Source organism: Erithacus rubecula (assembly GCF_903797595.1).
Source record: "Erithacus rubecula genome assembly, chromosome: 11".
Taxonomy (NCBI): Eukaryota; Metazoa; Chordata; class Aves; order Passeriformes; family Muscicapidae; genus Erithacus; species Erithacus rubecula.
The window spans coordinates 14,167,948-14,182,323 of NC_136663.1; the positions used below are offsets into that span (position 1 = coordinate 14,167,948).

General features: G+C 37.8%; 1 protein-coding gene across 4 annotated transcripts in view; it reads left to right on the top strand.

The window, feature by feature from the left end:
- Positions 1–12,756, top strand: part of TFDP2 (transcription factor Dp-2) — a 46,641-nt gene extending 33,885 nt beyond the window's left edge. For all 4 annotated transcript variants that reach the window (XM_079314729.1, XM_079314730.1, XM_079314731.1 and 1 more), the window contains 4 exons: positions 1,003–1,154; positions 5,370–5,536; positions 10,889–10,994; positions 11,908–12,756. In XM_079314729.1, coding sequence (XP_079170855.1) covers positions 1,003–1,154; positions 5,370–5,536; positions 10,889–10,994; positions 11,908–12,076 — 594 coding nt within the window. In that variant the 3' untranslated portion in view covers positions 12,077–12,756. The remainder of the gene's footprint in view (positions 1–1,002; positions 1,155–5,369; positions 5,537–10,888; positions 10,995–11,907) is intronic.
- The last annotated feature ends 1,620 nt before the right edge of the window (positions 12,757–14,376 follow it).

Sequence of the window (14,376 nt, forward strand, 5' to 3'; positions counted from 1 at the left end):
GAGATTACAGGCAATAAGGCTGTATGTTTTCCTGCTTCAACTACACTGATAAAATTTTTATGTAACTGATATTCATTGAAGCTTTCAAATATCTGATGTTGCTTCTTTGTTCGTCACCAAAAGCTGTTTCTCTGCTTAGGATACTATTGGGATTCTGTCTGTCTGACCCAGCACATCAGCAGTTTCTCCAACAGTAACATGAAATTACACTGGTGAAAATAAGGCAGCTCAGGCCTTCTTAGCTTTTAGTCCAAATATTGACAGAGTTGACTCTTACTGTCCACAACTGTCATTTTTACCTTGATTGTGTTGATTGCCAAAGGGTTTACCAGTCCTTTAGGATTCTGTCTATCCATCTTTTTCCCCTTAAATGGAATCAGCAGTGCCTCAGGTGGGTAAGTACACTGACTTCCAGTCCCTCAAATAACATTTCCTAAACCCACACATTTTCATACATGTGCAGTCAGATAAAAGAAACCAGCAGGTAGCTAGTGGTGTCACAAACAGCACCTGCTTAATAACTTCCAGAGGAGAATTTCCAAACTAATTCTTTTGAGAGAGAAGAAGGTGATGGATGAGAAGGGCAAGAGAATAAAAATACAGATATGAGAAGTGGTGGAATTTTTATTCCAGTGTAACTATCTCCTACCCTGAGGTAATTGCACATAAAAAGTATCAGAGAGGACCTCTGACTCCAGAGTATTTTCAAAGGGATTGGGGAAGCATGCTCCAGCAAGCCTTATTGCTCATTTCTTGTTTCTTCTGCAGGGAATGTGAGGGGGGACAGAGTCAATTGTATATGTGTGCAAAAATTGGGTTTAACTTCTGCTCCTGGTGAACTTCACTAGTGTCAAGAAAAAAGGCCACAACTAACTTTTTGACAAAAAATTACTAAAGGTATTGAGAGTTGGTAAATAAGACCTATGAGGTTTCATTTCCTGGAAACACTGATATCTGCTCTTTTATTGTCAGTGATCACCTTTTCTTTCTTTTGTTTTACAGCAAATAGCATTTAAAAACTTGGTACAAAGAAATCAGCAAAATGAACAGCAAAATCAAGGCCCTCCATCATTGACCTCCACAATACAGCTACCTTTCTTGATAGTCAACACTAGCAAAAGAACAATTATAGACTGCAGCATATCAAGTGATAAGTGAGTGTTTATGGAATTAATTTTTATCATTTTATTTTCTTTGTGGACTGGAACTTTTCCTCAAACAAGTGAGGGAAATTCTTCTAGTTTACTAGAAGTAATGATTGTATTTATGTTTGCAACTGTCATTCAGTGGTTTCTTGTTGTTTGTTTAAATATTTAATGCAACTGCAGTAATAATACGAATGAGTTTTTCAACACTGCTTTACAATCTCCCATTAAAACAGGCTGACTTTCACTGTTGTAAAAGGCACTTCAGGCTGACATTTCAAAGAGCATTCCCTGCATGGAAGAAATAACTGAATGAAATTATTTACTAGGACCATTCTACCTTTTAAAGCAGCCATGTGAATTCTCACTCTTAGTATGCCATAAAAATGTACACAGTCAGAAACACAAGGTTATCCATGTGACACAAAAGTAACATACTCCGGATGATGATAACAACTTTGAAAATGTTTTTTAATGCAAAAAGTTTTTTGAAGGAAAAGATACAGAAATTTTTAATACTGTCTTCATGGGCAAACTGCTAGCAAGTATTAATCACATTAATCTGAAAATCTTCGAGTTAAATAATTGTGGGTGCTTGTGCTCTTCATCCTGTGAAAATATGGCTGAAGTTTGAGGTGCTGTTATGTTAACTGGTAATCAGCTCACAATCAGTTTATTAGCTGAAAATAGCTGGCTTTGCTCTAATGCTGTAGATTACAGATTGCATTCTGTGGTATGCAAATCCTGTACTGAAGTTCAAGTCAATTACACAGCAAAAATAGGCTCTACTAACCCATGCACCAACATGCAAAACAGCAGTACTATTACAAGTTTAATTTTTGTAGAAAATTAGACTGAATTCCAATATATTATGTGACAAAACTTGTGGAATACAATCATGAGCACTGCAGTTCAGCAAGTTGGGAATTTTAGGATTATTTTGATTTAGCATAATTATACCCTTATTCTGTAGTCGCACAATAGAAGTCTTCCTGCTCTTTAAAACATGACTCTACGTTTAGGTTTGAATTTAAAAAAAAAAAAAGTTGAACAATTTCATACTGAAACCTCAAAACTGCTGCTTTGATTTGTCAGAGATTAATCTGGGTTTTGGGATCCAGAGCAGTGTATCATGCTTCTACACTCTCTAACTGTGTGACAACACTCCTACTAAAAGTGAGCACACCAAAATTGTTGAAGTTGTTGATACTTCAATTTATATAACTCAGCTTTGGTAGTATGTCACCTGGAGGTCATTAAGTGTATAACCCAAATTAAGCCAGCTTTCCACTGTGGTTATTATTTGTGCAACTAATTAGTGGCAGCAGCAATAGGTAAACAGTGCCAGAAAGTACACTGTTTTAACCATTGTTACACTGATCTGCTAAATAAGGCAGTTAGCAAAGGGGGTGACTTGGTTTGGAGAATTCCCAGTCTGTAGTTTAGTGGAGAGTATTTGTGCTGCCTGACTCCATCACTGGTCAGCTTGCTCTGCACTAGGTTCGAGACTGAAAACCACTTTTCAAAGGGCTACCATTTTTCTTTCTTCTCCAAATAACATTTATATAAGGTACTGATGTTAGTGAATCTAATGAAGAGCTAAGCTCACAACATTTGCTACTCAAAATTGTATTTACAGATGAACATCTAAAGGAAAGTAATTGCTTGGAAATGTCGTACATATAAGGGCAATTTAATATCAGAAGGAAAATAGGTTTGTGTCCTGTGAGCTTTTTCCTGTGCAAGAACAGCCAAAACAGAGTGAAATATCTCACAAATTTAAAAAAAGGATAAGTTATTGGGCAAGTTCTGTTTAGAGTTTGAGAAAATAGATGGATGCCAAGCAGAACACTTGGCATACAAATGCCAAGCAGCAGGCATTTTTGAAGTTGGAGTAGGAAAAGCAGTCTTCAGGTGAAAAGGAAGAAGTTAAGAACAAATTTTAAAGATGATGCACCTGAATAAGTAAGTCAAACAGGAAAAATATTTTTAGTGTATATGGTACTTCTGTATAAATGTTGTTGGTCCTAGGAAAAAGAAAACCTAACCAGAATATCTTCTTTTAAAAGAGCATTCAGACACAGTAGATGTATCAGAAACTTGGAAAATTGGAACATCTCTAAGGGGAAATGCAGAAGATTTTGTACTTTAGAGAGAACACGTAGAAAGTGGCCTCTTGTACCCTTACAGAAAGAATTGCCTGTAGCAGCAGAAAATCCAGATTAAAATCACTGGTGATCAAATTTGTACTTACCATGGCAAAGGGACAGGAAGTGTACACAAATTTTGTATACACAATAATAATAGCCTCTGGACCTGGTTTGTAATACTGAATAGTATGGCAGTGCAGTAGATCATTCTGAAAGTAGAGAAGTTGATTTTTCAGTAACAGCTGAAATTATGCTAGGAAAAACCAATAAGGACTGCAGTGTAGAACTAGATGCATGTAGTGCTTTATACATGAATACTATAAACTCATGTTCTTGGAAAAAGTATGGCTTAACTAAGACACAGGAGGGCAGGAAGAAGGACTGAGGCTATGGAAAGGTTTTGACAGAAGGAACAGATGGGCTCTTTGGCCTAGAAAGGAGAGGACAGTGGATTCCCAGGTGTCTCAAAAATCACCAGTGATATGGTGAGCATGCACAGAGAACAGCTGCAGATGGTTGTTTATTAAATTGAGCGTCATTAAGAGAAGATACCAGGTGATGACAAAAAGAATGTTTTTGTAACAGTCTAAGCAAATCATAATATTTGATTTTGTTCATGCTAAAAGTTTACATAAGTTCAGAAGAGGTCCATGTCAAGTGCCTGAAAGAAAATCCTCAAATAGCTATTAAAAGCAAAGTAGAAGTGTAGGGATTTTCTGTGTCAGTGACTGCAGGCTGCTAGAAACTAAACTGGAGAAATACTGAAGACTGTAAATTTTTCAGTTTGGAAACTTTCTGGGAAAGGAAAATAAGTTAGCTTCCTTTCTAACATCCAGTGTTTGGCCACAGCACATGCAAGAAGAAATGCAGAGCTATCAATAAATGCAACTTTTGATCCTGTGCCATAAATTGGAATTCAGTTATGAGTCAGTAATTACAGCTTGCTGGTAGTAGCTTGGTATGACACCAAGCTGTGCCAATTTAGGCAGCAGCAATGTAATTTTACTGGTAAAAATTATAATGACACATTTTCCCTCTTAATGTGATTATGCTGAAATAAATAAAGGTGCATAAACAATAGGTTTTACAAGTAATAAAGTATGAGCCACAGAAGAAATGCTGCATATAACTGGCAATTACACCCAGCACAAAGCATTAGATTCCCAATTGAAAATTCTGTGTATAAACTCAAGAGCTGTAAAGCTTTCAAGCTTCCTGGTTCAAGTATAAGAAAATAAATATTAGAAAACAACCTAGCAAGAAAATAAGCATGTGACATAAGCTTGGAGAGGTAATAGAAGACACACCAGTAAGTTATCTTTTAAAGACTGTATCTCATAGGTGGGCTGCTTTTCCAAGGATAAAGGTTTTGTCAAGTAGAAAAGGAGATACTGGGAACTAAGCCTTATTTTACAGACCAGAACTGTTCAGGCTTTTAATATCTGTGATGACAGTGTAAGGCCAGCCTAAATGCCCCTGCATTTCTTAAAGCTGTCTGAAGTTTATATCTCAATTTCCACTTTTATATACAGTTAAAAACATTCTGAGAGTCCTGCAGCAGAAACATGGTGGGTTGTGAACACACAGGACTCTGAACAGACTGCTTTTCTAGCTGCATCCAAAAAAGCAAAATTATACCAAAGTAAATAGGTCAGTTCACAGGAGGAGTGTTTCACATTAGAACAGAAAGTGAAATGTAAAAGCAGAAAAACAAAATAGTTACTTTGGTGACAGGGCTTCAGGTGACCTTATTGGCTTTAGTGCAAGTGAAGGTTCATGTTTTATAAGGCCTCCCTCTTCTCCTTTGAATCTACTTAATGAGGTAGAAAATTTTAAACTTTGTTCCTGCATTGGTGAAGTTACTTTAATTGAGAATGTGCCATTTTAAACCTGTAGGCATGCCAGTCTCAGAAAAAACATTTGTTGCACTTCTCTTTCCTTAAGGACCCTTTAAAGAAAACCAAGACTAGATGTTTACCTCAGTGCATGCCAAAACCACCAGAGAAAGTGTAGGTAAGAAAAGCACAGCTGTACTCTTTTCAGAATCATCTCACTTTTAATTTTCTACATGCAGATTTGAATACCTCTTTAATTTCGATAATACTTTTGAGATTCATGACGACAGCGAGGTGCTGAAGAGAATGGGAATGTCCTTTGGGCTTGAAGCAGGCAAATGCTCAGCTGAGGACCTAAGAACTGCAAAATCACTGGTGCCAAAAGCTTTAGAAGGCTACATCACAGGTAAGTTAAATATTGTTCCTGATCAAATCCATAACCTTACTTAACAAGCAAATAACCTTACTTAACTGAAGCAAATTTAATTATATTAACTTATGTATGCAACATTTGAGGGTTTGTGGGACTTAGTAGTGTGGGTACATGAACCAGCTGGCTGTTAACTTTGGAAGGTTTATCTTAGTCCTCCTGTTGACTTAATGCACACTGATTTATAACAGTGTGATGTGTGGACTGCATTATGAAGAAATTATTTCTTAAATGACTAAATTGACACCAAGAACAAATTTTCATGTGTTAGTATTAGTTTTGAGTAATTGAATGGATCGAAGAGCAATCTGGAAGAAGGCAGCTCTTCCCAAGATGAGGAAAAGGAAAGAAAAACAGCATCTTGAACTGGTTGGGTGTAATCACTCAGGAGCCAGCAGGTGCCACCTAAGAACTAAGCTTCTCTAAATAAAACAAGCTGCTCCAAAGACTTCAGGACAGGTGTCCCAGACAGAGGCTTTTACCTTCCCTGTTTGAACAGGCTGTCCTTAGACACAAAACTAGAAATCCTTCAGTGTTGTATCACTGGACTAGAGCTGTCAAAATTTGCTGTCCCTTCCTATAGTTGTCAGTGTGTTCTTCTTGCTGGAGCTGCAACTTAAACTTTGCCCAGCATTTTTTCAAGTTTCTGGCAGGACTTTATCTGTAAATAAATTAATTATTGAGTACAGAGCTTTGTTTTTGAGGAAAGGGAACAAAGCTCTTGCCCCAACTTCTCTACTGCTATATATAAATTAGAATTCAGTGCCATCATATGAAAGTAGTACCTTTCAAATGGCTTAACATTTCAAACTACATCAAATGTACTTACGTTTATTAACTGACACCTATTTGTGTTTTCCTCATCCTCTTGTCCTGTGGGTTTTAAAACTAAGATTTAATATTTTATTTTTGGTCAATTATGAAGTTACACCTGAAGTATTTATAAGATGGCACTCACAACAAAAAGAAAAGTTGAAAGAAATCTTTTATTTGTTCCTTGCAGGCTCATTCAACTCAACACTATTTACCATGTGATTTATCAGCAATGTAAAAAAAGGGGAAAGGAGAAGAACTCATGTCTTTTAATAGTGAGGCAATGTTGAAGTTACTTAATTGCTCCCTTGTGTCCAGGATCAAACTGAAATTTCTTTTTCATTTTAAGCCTGCATTAATTTACCTCCAGGGAACAGGGTTCCTTACATTTGCAAAAAACCCTGTGTCATGACACTATTTACTGGGTACTTCCCTAGCAGCAAACCAGCAGCTTGCAACCTGTATAGAGTTTTAATCATAGGAAACGCATAGATTTTATTTTTTACTCAAAAATTATTAAAGCAAGTAATGCACTCTTCATACATGGGTTACATTCAGCTGTTTCAGTCTCTGCAAAAATTAGCTCAGAGATATTCCTACTAGTATATGTATTTTAAAAAAATGTACTTTAATTTACGTACCAGTGCATGTACTAATTTTAAACATTTCCTTGTTACTTACGCTACACAAATCTACAGTTAAAAGTATGAATTGCATAGTGATGGTTTCTAATTGCACTAAGTGACCAATAAAGAAAACAGATTTAAATATTCTGCACCATATTTGAAAAGCCAGCATTTGCCTGATTATATAGTTTTTATTATCTTCGCATTTTAACCTTGGGAGTTTTTAGACGTTTTCTTACACAGCAAGAGTAGGGAAATTGAAGGGTCATCACTGGTTTCTAGAATTCATGGTTACTTCTACTTTGTCATGATGGCTCTTTGAAGAACAAAGGCTTCAATTACTACTATACAGGAAAAACAGATGCAGGTCTCTTATTTATTCACTGAATAAATTTGCTGCAGTCAAGATTCATTATGATCCTGGTAGCTGACTCCATGGACAAGTGCTCTAGGAAACAGTCTTGTTCCAATATGTCCGACTAGGTGAATTATTTCCTGTACAATGTTAGTTTGACCTTAGCCTGATTTTTTTTTCAGATAATTCCTGACTTCCAAACACTAACAATAGTTTGTACTATAATGCTTACCACTAGGACTAGAGAACCAATTGGAAGAATCCTAAGTTTACAGCAGTTCAATTAAAAAAACTTTAACTTGACAAAAAATGTTGGACCATCTCAGCTTTGAAAAGCAATAACTTTCTATTTGCATTAAACAGCCACACAAATTGCTTGGAACTGCTGAAATGATGATGTGCACTTCAAAGCTTTATTGGAATTTGGTGGATTTTCTTTTGAAAAGGAACATGTGTTTTAGCCGTTCTTCAAGTGCCCAAATTTGATGAAAGTAGTGTCTTCTAGACTTGCTATTTTCACCATGTTTCAGCAAATAAATGTATTTTTGTAAGAAATACATTGGTGTGATCCTCAAGTATGACATGGTACTGATAGCAGCAGAAGCTAAGGTGCATTGACCTCATAGATTCTGTGTATCTTACATTATTTTTGTAATACACCTTTCTGTTGCTTGACTGTCACAATGTCTAAAACATGACACTTGCACCAGTTTAAGAGCACATCCCAAAGACACAATCCTAATTATACATTCCTGCCCATTTCTGCATTTTGATCCAGGTGCCTTCCTTTGTGCTCTTCCTGTGCTGGTTCCAGGTGCTAAACTGCAGGCTTTGTCTGGCAGAGGAGTTTGGAACAATTAAATTGAACTATTTAGGAAAGGGCTCCAACCAGAACAACTCAAGTGGAAAGGAGACAGCCAGATTGCTGCCTGAGCAGAAATCCTCCACTGCCTGGGACAAGCATAAACTCGTAGAACAGCAGCCAAACTAACATCTCTGTCTTTTGGGCTGCACACATCCTACAGGCACTTAACACAAAACAAAGTCCCACCTTTGTTAGTTGAGTCCTGACTACTAGAAATGAGGCTTCAGATTAAAAAAAAAGCAGGAAATAAAAATTCTGAGGCACTAACAGTTGGGGTAAAAGCATGTCACCTTATGTATCCCACTAAGGCAGTGGGCAGACAAAGTGGTACAGTTTAGGACTTGGTTTTTTTCCCCTGTGTGAGGAAGTGCTCTGCTGTTTACCTGTGTAATTAGCCATGACTAGAAAATGGGCTGGAGCTGGAACTAAGCTAAGAGCATCCAACTGCCTGAGCAAGGTTGTTCAGATGCCAACACTTCCATGCAGCACTTGTACATTAACTGCTAAAGCTGTTGAGGATATTGCTTTAGAGCCTTCTCAATAAAGTATAAATTTCTACCAAGTGTATCAGCTACAAGATATGCCTAGTAGTACATAACAATGCCACTATTAGACTGGACTGCACCACCTTGGGATGGTTTATTCAAACTGCTGTCCCTGGTTTTAAGTGTAGCTATTAGTAATTGATCTGCACTGCCAGAAGAAGTTAAGTATTTTCATTGTAGGCACACTTCTATTTTGACAGACTTTTGAATGGCTTCAACTCCCCGTCTTTCACAAACTTCTTATCCCTTGCTCCTCAGAGCCCACTGGAAAATTGAATTTAGAAATATAAGGCAATGAAAATGCAAAGTAGGGATATGCTTTTATGAACCACCTTTCTGCCATGCTTCTACCTTTCTCTTCAAAAAGAAAACTAATGAGCTATTATCCAGAAATGTTAATAAATCACAAGATTACTAGTAGTGTCTTGTTATTCTTCTGGAATATTAAACATGTACACACAGGTACACTCCTTCAAAGTACCAGGGAACAACACTATGGTACAACTCTATTAATCTAAATACACTGCAGTCATTCCAAATGGTTTAACCTCTTCCTGCACAGACAGAAGGAAGCTGTCAAAACATGTTCTCTGTAATATGAAACCTGTATTTAGGGCAATCTTAATGAAAGACATCCAGGTCCATCCACATTTAACTGTTCTCATCTGTTCTGTCCTCACAGATCACCCTAAAACTGCCACTTATTAATGCTTGCTTGTTAAGTTCCAGGGACTGCTTAGAGTAACAAAGCTAGCCTTGCTTTGTAGCATGATGTTTAAATACCTTGCTGCAGCAGCTTTCCACAGCACAAACCAAGACAGCCTGTGGATCCATCCCAGTGGATGGTGAGCCAGTTTACACAGCCGTGTCGACCTGCTTAAAAAAAGTCCCTGTGCTAGATAGCACTGCCAAATCTAGAGGAACCAAAGCTTGACAAGAACACAGAAGGACAAATGAGAATGTGTATGTAACAAACACAGTTATTCCTCTTGCCTGCTATTATAGAACAATTCTAGATATTATGAGTAGTAAAGTCCCAGTTACTGCCACTATCTAAAACAGAGCCATAGAATTTAACAATAAGGACTCTTAACTTCTGATTTAATGCATCTAGCTGGAACCACATGCAAGTGCCATGCAAAAGAACAAGACAGTCTTGATAACTTTGTTTTGATGTTAACTTTGTGTCAAGATGGAATTTGGGTAGGTGAATAGAAATGCATTATCTAAGAAGCAAATCAAAAACACACACACCAAAAGAAAACAAACAATTCTGTAAATATAATTGGGTCAGTGGACTTGTTTTGCTGATTCTCTTGGGAGAAATGTGTGTAACTGGAAACAACTGACAGGCATAACTTGTTAGGGAATTTGAAAACAAGTACTATGGGGGTTGTAAGTAACCTCTTCACATCCCTCAAAGGGCTTTTAACAAACTACCTCAAGAATCTCGGCATTACTGCCAGACCCTTTTAATGGCCTGGACCCCCCATTTCCTATCCCTAGGAATGAGAGTGCCTTACATGTCTCATATGCAGTGTACAACAGGTTCTCTCTTCCAGTCTTGGCACCAGCCCTTTGCCATGGTCTTTGCATGTCCACAGCTGCTGCCAGCTCTGGCTGGTGGCACAGGGAATGAGGAGGCTGCCTCACAGCCAGCCATGAGAGCCAGCAGAACACACACAGCCACAGAGGCTGCCTGGATCATTTCACTGCACTATCTCAAACCCAAATAAATACAATTCCTTTTGTACCTTCACTACGTGGGGCAGCCAAGGCACTAGGAGCTGTCAGGGCATTTCACAGGGTCAGGCTGTGGCAGTAAGTTTCCATGAATGACTCCAGAACTCCTTTTTCACATATCTGTGATTGCATACAGTCACCAGCCAGGTGAATCCTCTTCAGACAGACTGAAAAGCTGAGTGCAAAGCTTAAGTGCATCAACAAACATAGGATATAATTTCATCTTGATTAAACAGGACACATCTACAGTATAAAACTCAAGCTACTGGTACCTTTAACTAAATTAAGGGATCCTAACAGCAAAGAGAATTTGAAGTTTAAAATTGTAAAAGGAAAAGAAAAAAGTAAGTAACTATCATAAATAGTTATGCTTTCTTCTAGATATGTCTGCAGGATTTTCATGGATAAACCAAGGGTTACTTTCAAGTTCAGCACAAGTAGTTTCCCATTTCGAGGCAGCTGGAGGCACTTATGATGCTAAATCAAGGTAAATAACTTTTTTTCAGGAATAGTAATATATGTTTGTGGTACTTTAGTAACCTTGCTATTTCATACCATTTGCATGCAGGAATTGAGATATTTTCCTATCTTGGTTGATTTTGATTTTGATTGTGAAAAAATCTCCAATTCTGCCTTCCTTGAAGGATAATTATATTTGAAAGGTCAAATCAACATGCTTTGAATGTTGAACATACCAGCTATGTTGTACCTATGTTTCATAAGAATAGAATTCCTTTCAAGCCCCTTTTCCTAATTAACCTTAAATTCCTGCCTGGGCATGGACTACAAATAGATAATTACATGTGGATAAAAGCCTGGTAATATTTCTGAAGAATGCATAAGAATTTCTGCTCTCTAAATGCACTGCTGTTTAAGTTCTCATGAAAGAAGTTTAGTCCACAAATGTTAATAAGAATTTAAAATTAAGAACCAACAACCAAACAAAAAAAACACTATGCACAAAACCTGAACCTAAAATACACCTCAGCAGCCAGACTTTGTTTGGAGGCTACCTGTACCATAAAAAAGAGGAAATAGGGATTACTATACGGATTATTATTTTGGAGCAGGCTCTTTCTCATAGCATTTAATAGCTTCACTTTGTATTGCAAACATTTCTGCATATTAGTGAAACTGTGATGGGTTTCTTTTTTTTTTTCAGATTAAGCAATTCTACTAGTTGTTTATGAAAAAAAAAAAAAAAAAGTCATCCAATAATCTTTTTATGCAACTTTCTGATGTTTTATCAGCTCTCCTAATAGCTGTGTGTACTGTAACACTTTGGGATTTTTTTCCTTGTGGGTAGCAGTTCTTCGACTAAAGGAAAAGCTGAGGCCAAAAAGAAAAAGCTTAAAACCTCATGAGAAACCTTCTAAACGTCACCTTTTCTGTTTTGCTAGTGAGAACCCAGGGTTGTGTTTGGATGCCGAAGTGGCCTTAGCAACTGGGCAGCTGCTTGCCCCTAGCAGTCAGCAGTCCAGCAGTGCAGCGTCCCGGGGAGAGACACCCTGCTCCTTCAACGAGGAAGATGAAGAGGATGAAGATGAGGATTCTTCTTCCCCAGAATGAGGACAGTAGAAAATGGAATATACAAAATGCTGCTCAGATATTCTTAATGAGAGTTCCTGTTTGGATTTTATGGTTTCTTGCCTTGGTTTGCACTGTGTTCGGTGAACCAAAATGGAAGCTTCAAAACAAGTTATCCGTAGCTGAAATTGAAGAATTGTATAACTGAACACAGAGTGATATGCAGAGACAGAGCAAAATGGTTTTATAAACTATAAATGAGGAAAAGAACAAAGTCCCTGGAGATTTGGCAAAGTAAACCCTAAGTCCATATTTTCCATTTTGGGACTCAGGTCTCTGTCTTCCCCTTGTCTTTTTCAGATGGAGAAGAAAACAGTCAGTCAGTAAAAGCCAGTTCTTGAATTGTCTTTTGGCTGTGCTGCCTTTAGAAAAAGGGGGAGAGAGCACACGCAAATGTGCTAAAATCGTTATTTAAAACTATCTTGTATGAAAGTGGTTATAGGGAGAAGGGTCTGTTAAAATGTTTGCTGTTTTTCTGTTCAACTTGCTGTATAGAAGATTCTTAAAGTAATATAAATTGCAAGTGATTAAATGAATCTTGAAATAGTTTCTATCCATTTTAGATACTCTAAAAGTAACATTAGTATGAAAGGTTCATATGTTCATTTATATTGCAGGCCTAATTTATTATAAGTGATTATTCTTAGCCATTATTAAAACAGTCAGGAAAAAACCCCAGTATTCTCTGCACCAGCTTTTTTCAAGGAAAATAAGTTTAAAAACTGTATTTCTAGATTACAGCACATTCAGTGTAGCTTCTCCTTTACTGTTCTAACTTATACAATCCTTTCGATGTTAGAGCATGTCTCATTTTTTTTAAAGAGGCCGCCCACCATGTTAAGAATCTCAGCGTGTTTTCAAGGCAGTCTTTTGAAATTTGGAGTGGGCAGGTCACATAATTTTTAAAGTCATAGGCTGAGGTTCTTAGGGAAAAAAATAAAACGCCAAGAATACATAATTTCATGTTTTGCATTCTGGTCAACTTGGATTCTGACAGACTTTCTTATCAGTAACTTCAGATGCACTCACCTTGATGCACCTATGAAAGTTGTATCAAACCTCTTAAAATATTCTGTGGCTCAAGTTACCCAACACATATCCCATGTGAACTGTTAAATTACATTAGCAGCAGGAGGCTGTGTTTTCCATAGCTAACATCACATCCAATCATAAAGACCTTTAAGAAAAAAAAAACCTTGAATATCAATGCAAAATACACAGTAGATGTACTCTTCCCATGGTGTTCCAGCATCCAGTACTTTGCCTAGTCTCCAAAGTTAACTATTTTTCATGAGGTAAATCTCCAGTTTTTCCACTGTCTGTGTCCCAGCTGTCTGAGGCAGCTGTCCTGGCTCTGTTCCTGCACGGGGGGATGAGGCAGCTTGTGCTGTTGCTCACCTGAGCAAAGCTACCCCTGGGCTGCTGGCAGGGTCCCTCTCACAGCCTGGGCTGTGTCTACATCATCTTTTACAGCTAAACCTACACCCACCCAGCCAGCAAGATCCAAAAGCACACAGCCTGAGCTACAGAGAGAAATGAGGCTCCAGCTCCAGAGCTGCCTGGCCATGTACAGGAGTTAGCACAGGGCTGGCTGCTCACAGGACAGGTAAAACTGAGAGGAGTAGACAAGCACCACCTGCATGTTTACATTACAAACCAAAGCATCCAGATAGAAACTTTTCACAACTACTTCAAATTCCTGCATGTGAGGAGTACCTGAGGGCAGCACTAGTGTGTAGGTATGGCTCTTGACTGAGCTATCTGTTTTACACAAATAAATGGCAAATGCACAAACTAAAATGCCTACCAAGATATTCACCCTTGGGGCAAGACTGTTAAAACCCACCCTGGACTCATGGCTCACAGGTAACAGCAGACCTAGGGATTTATACCCCCCCACTTCCACCCAATCTATAACACTACCTCCATACCAGAAAAGCTTTACAGATACAAAAGAATATTCTTGCTGAGATAGTGCATTGAGCCAAGTGGCTCACTTTTGAAATGGGGGGGAAAAAGGGAACAGGTACTCTACACATATTACTATGGAATTGTCAGCTTCATGATTGACATTTCATTCAAACAGATCATCACTTTCATTCTTAAAATACCCTTTGCTTTTTAAAAAACTGCCCTGTCAGTCATCTTTCACTGGAGAGAGCAGATCAAAGACAACTTATATATGCATGATCCTAAGGAATACTTTAAGGGAAATATCTTGCAGAGTAGTTATACCTCTGTTCCCCTAACAATACATCAGGGACACATTTAACTTTACACTT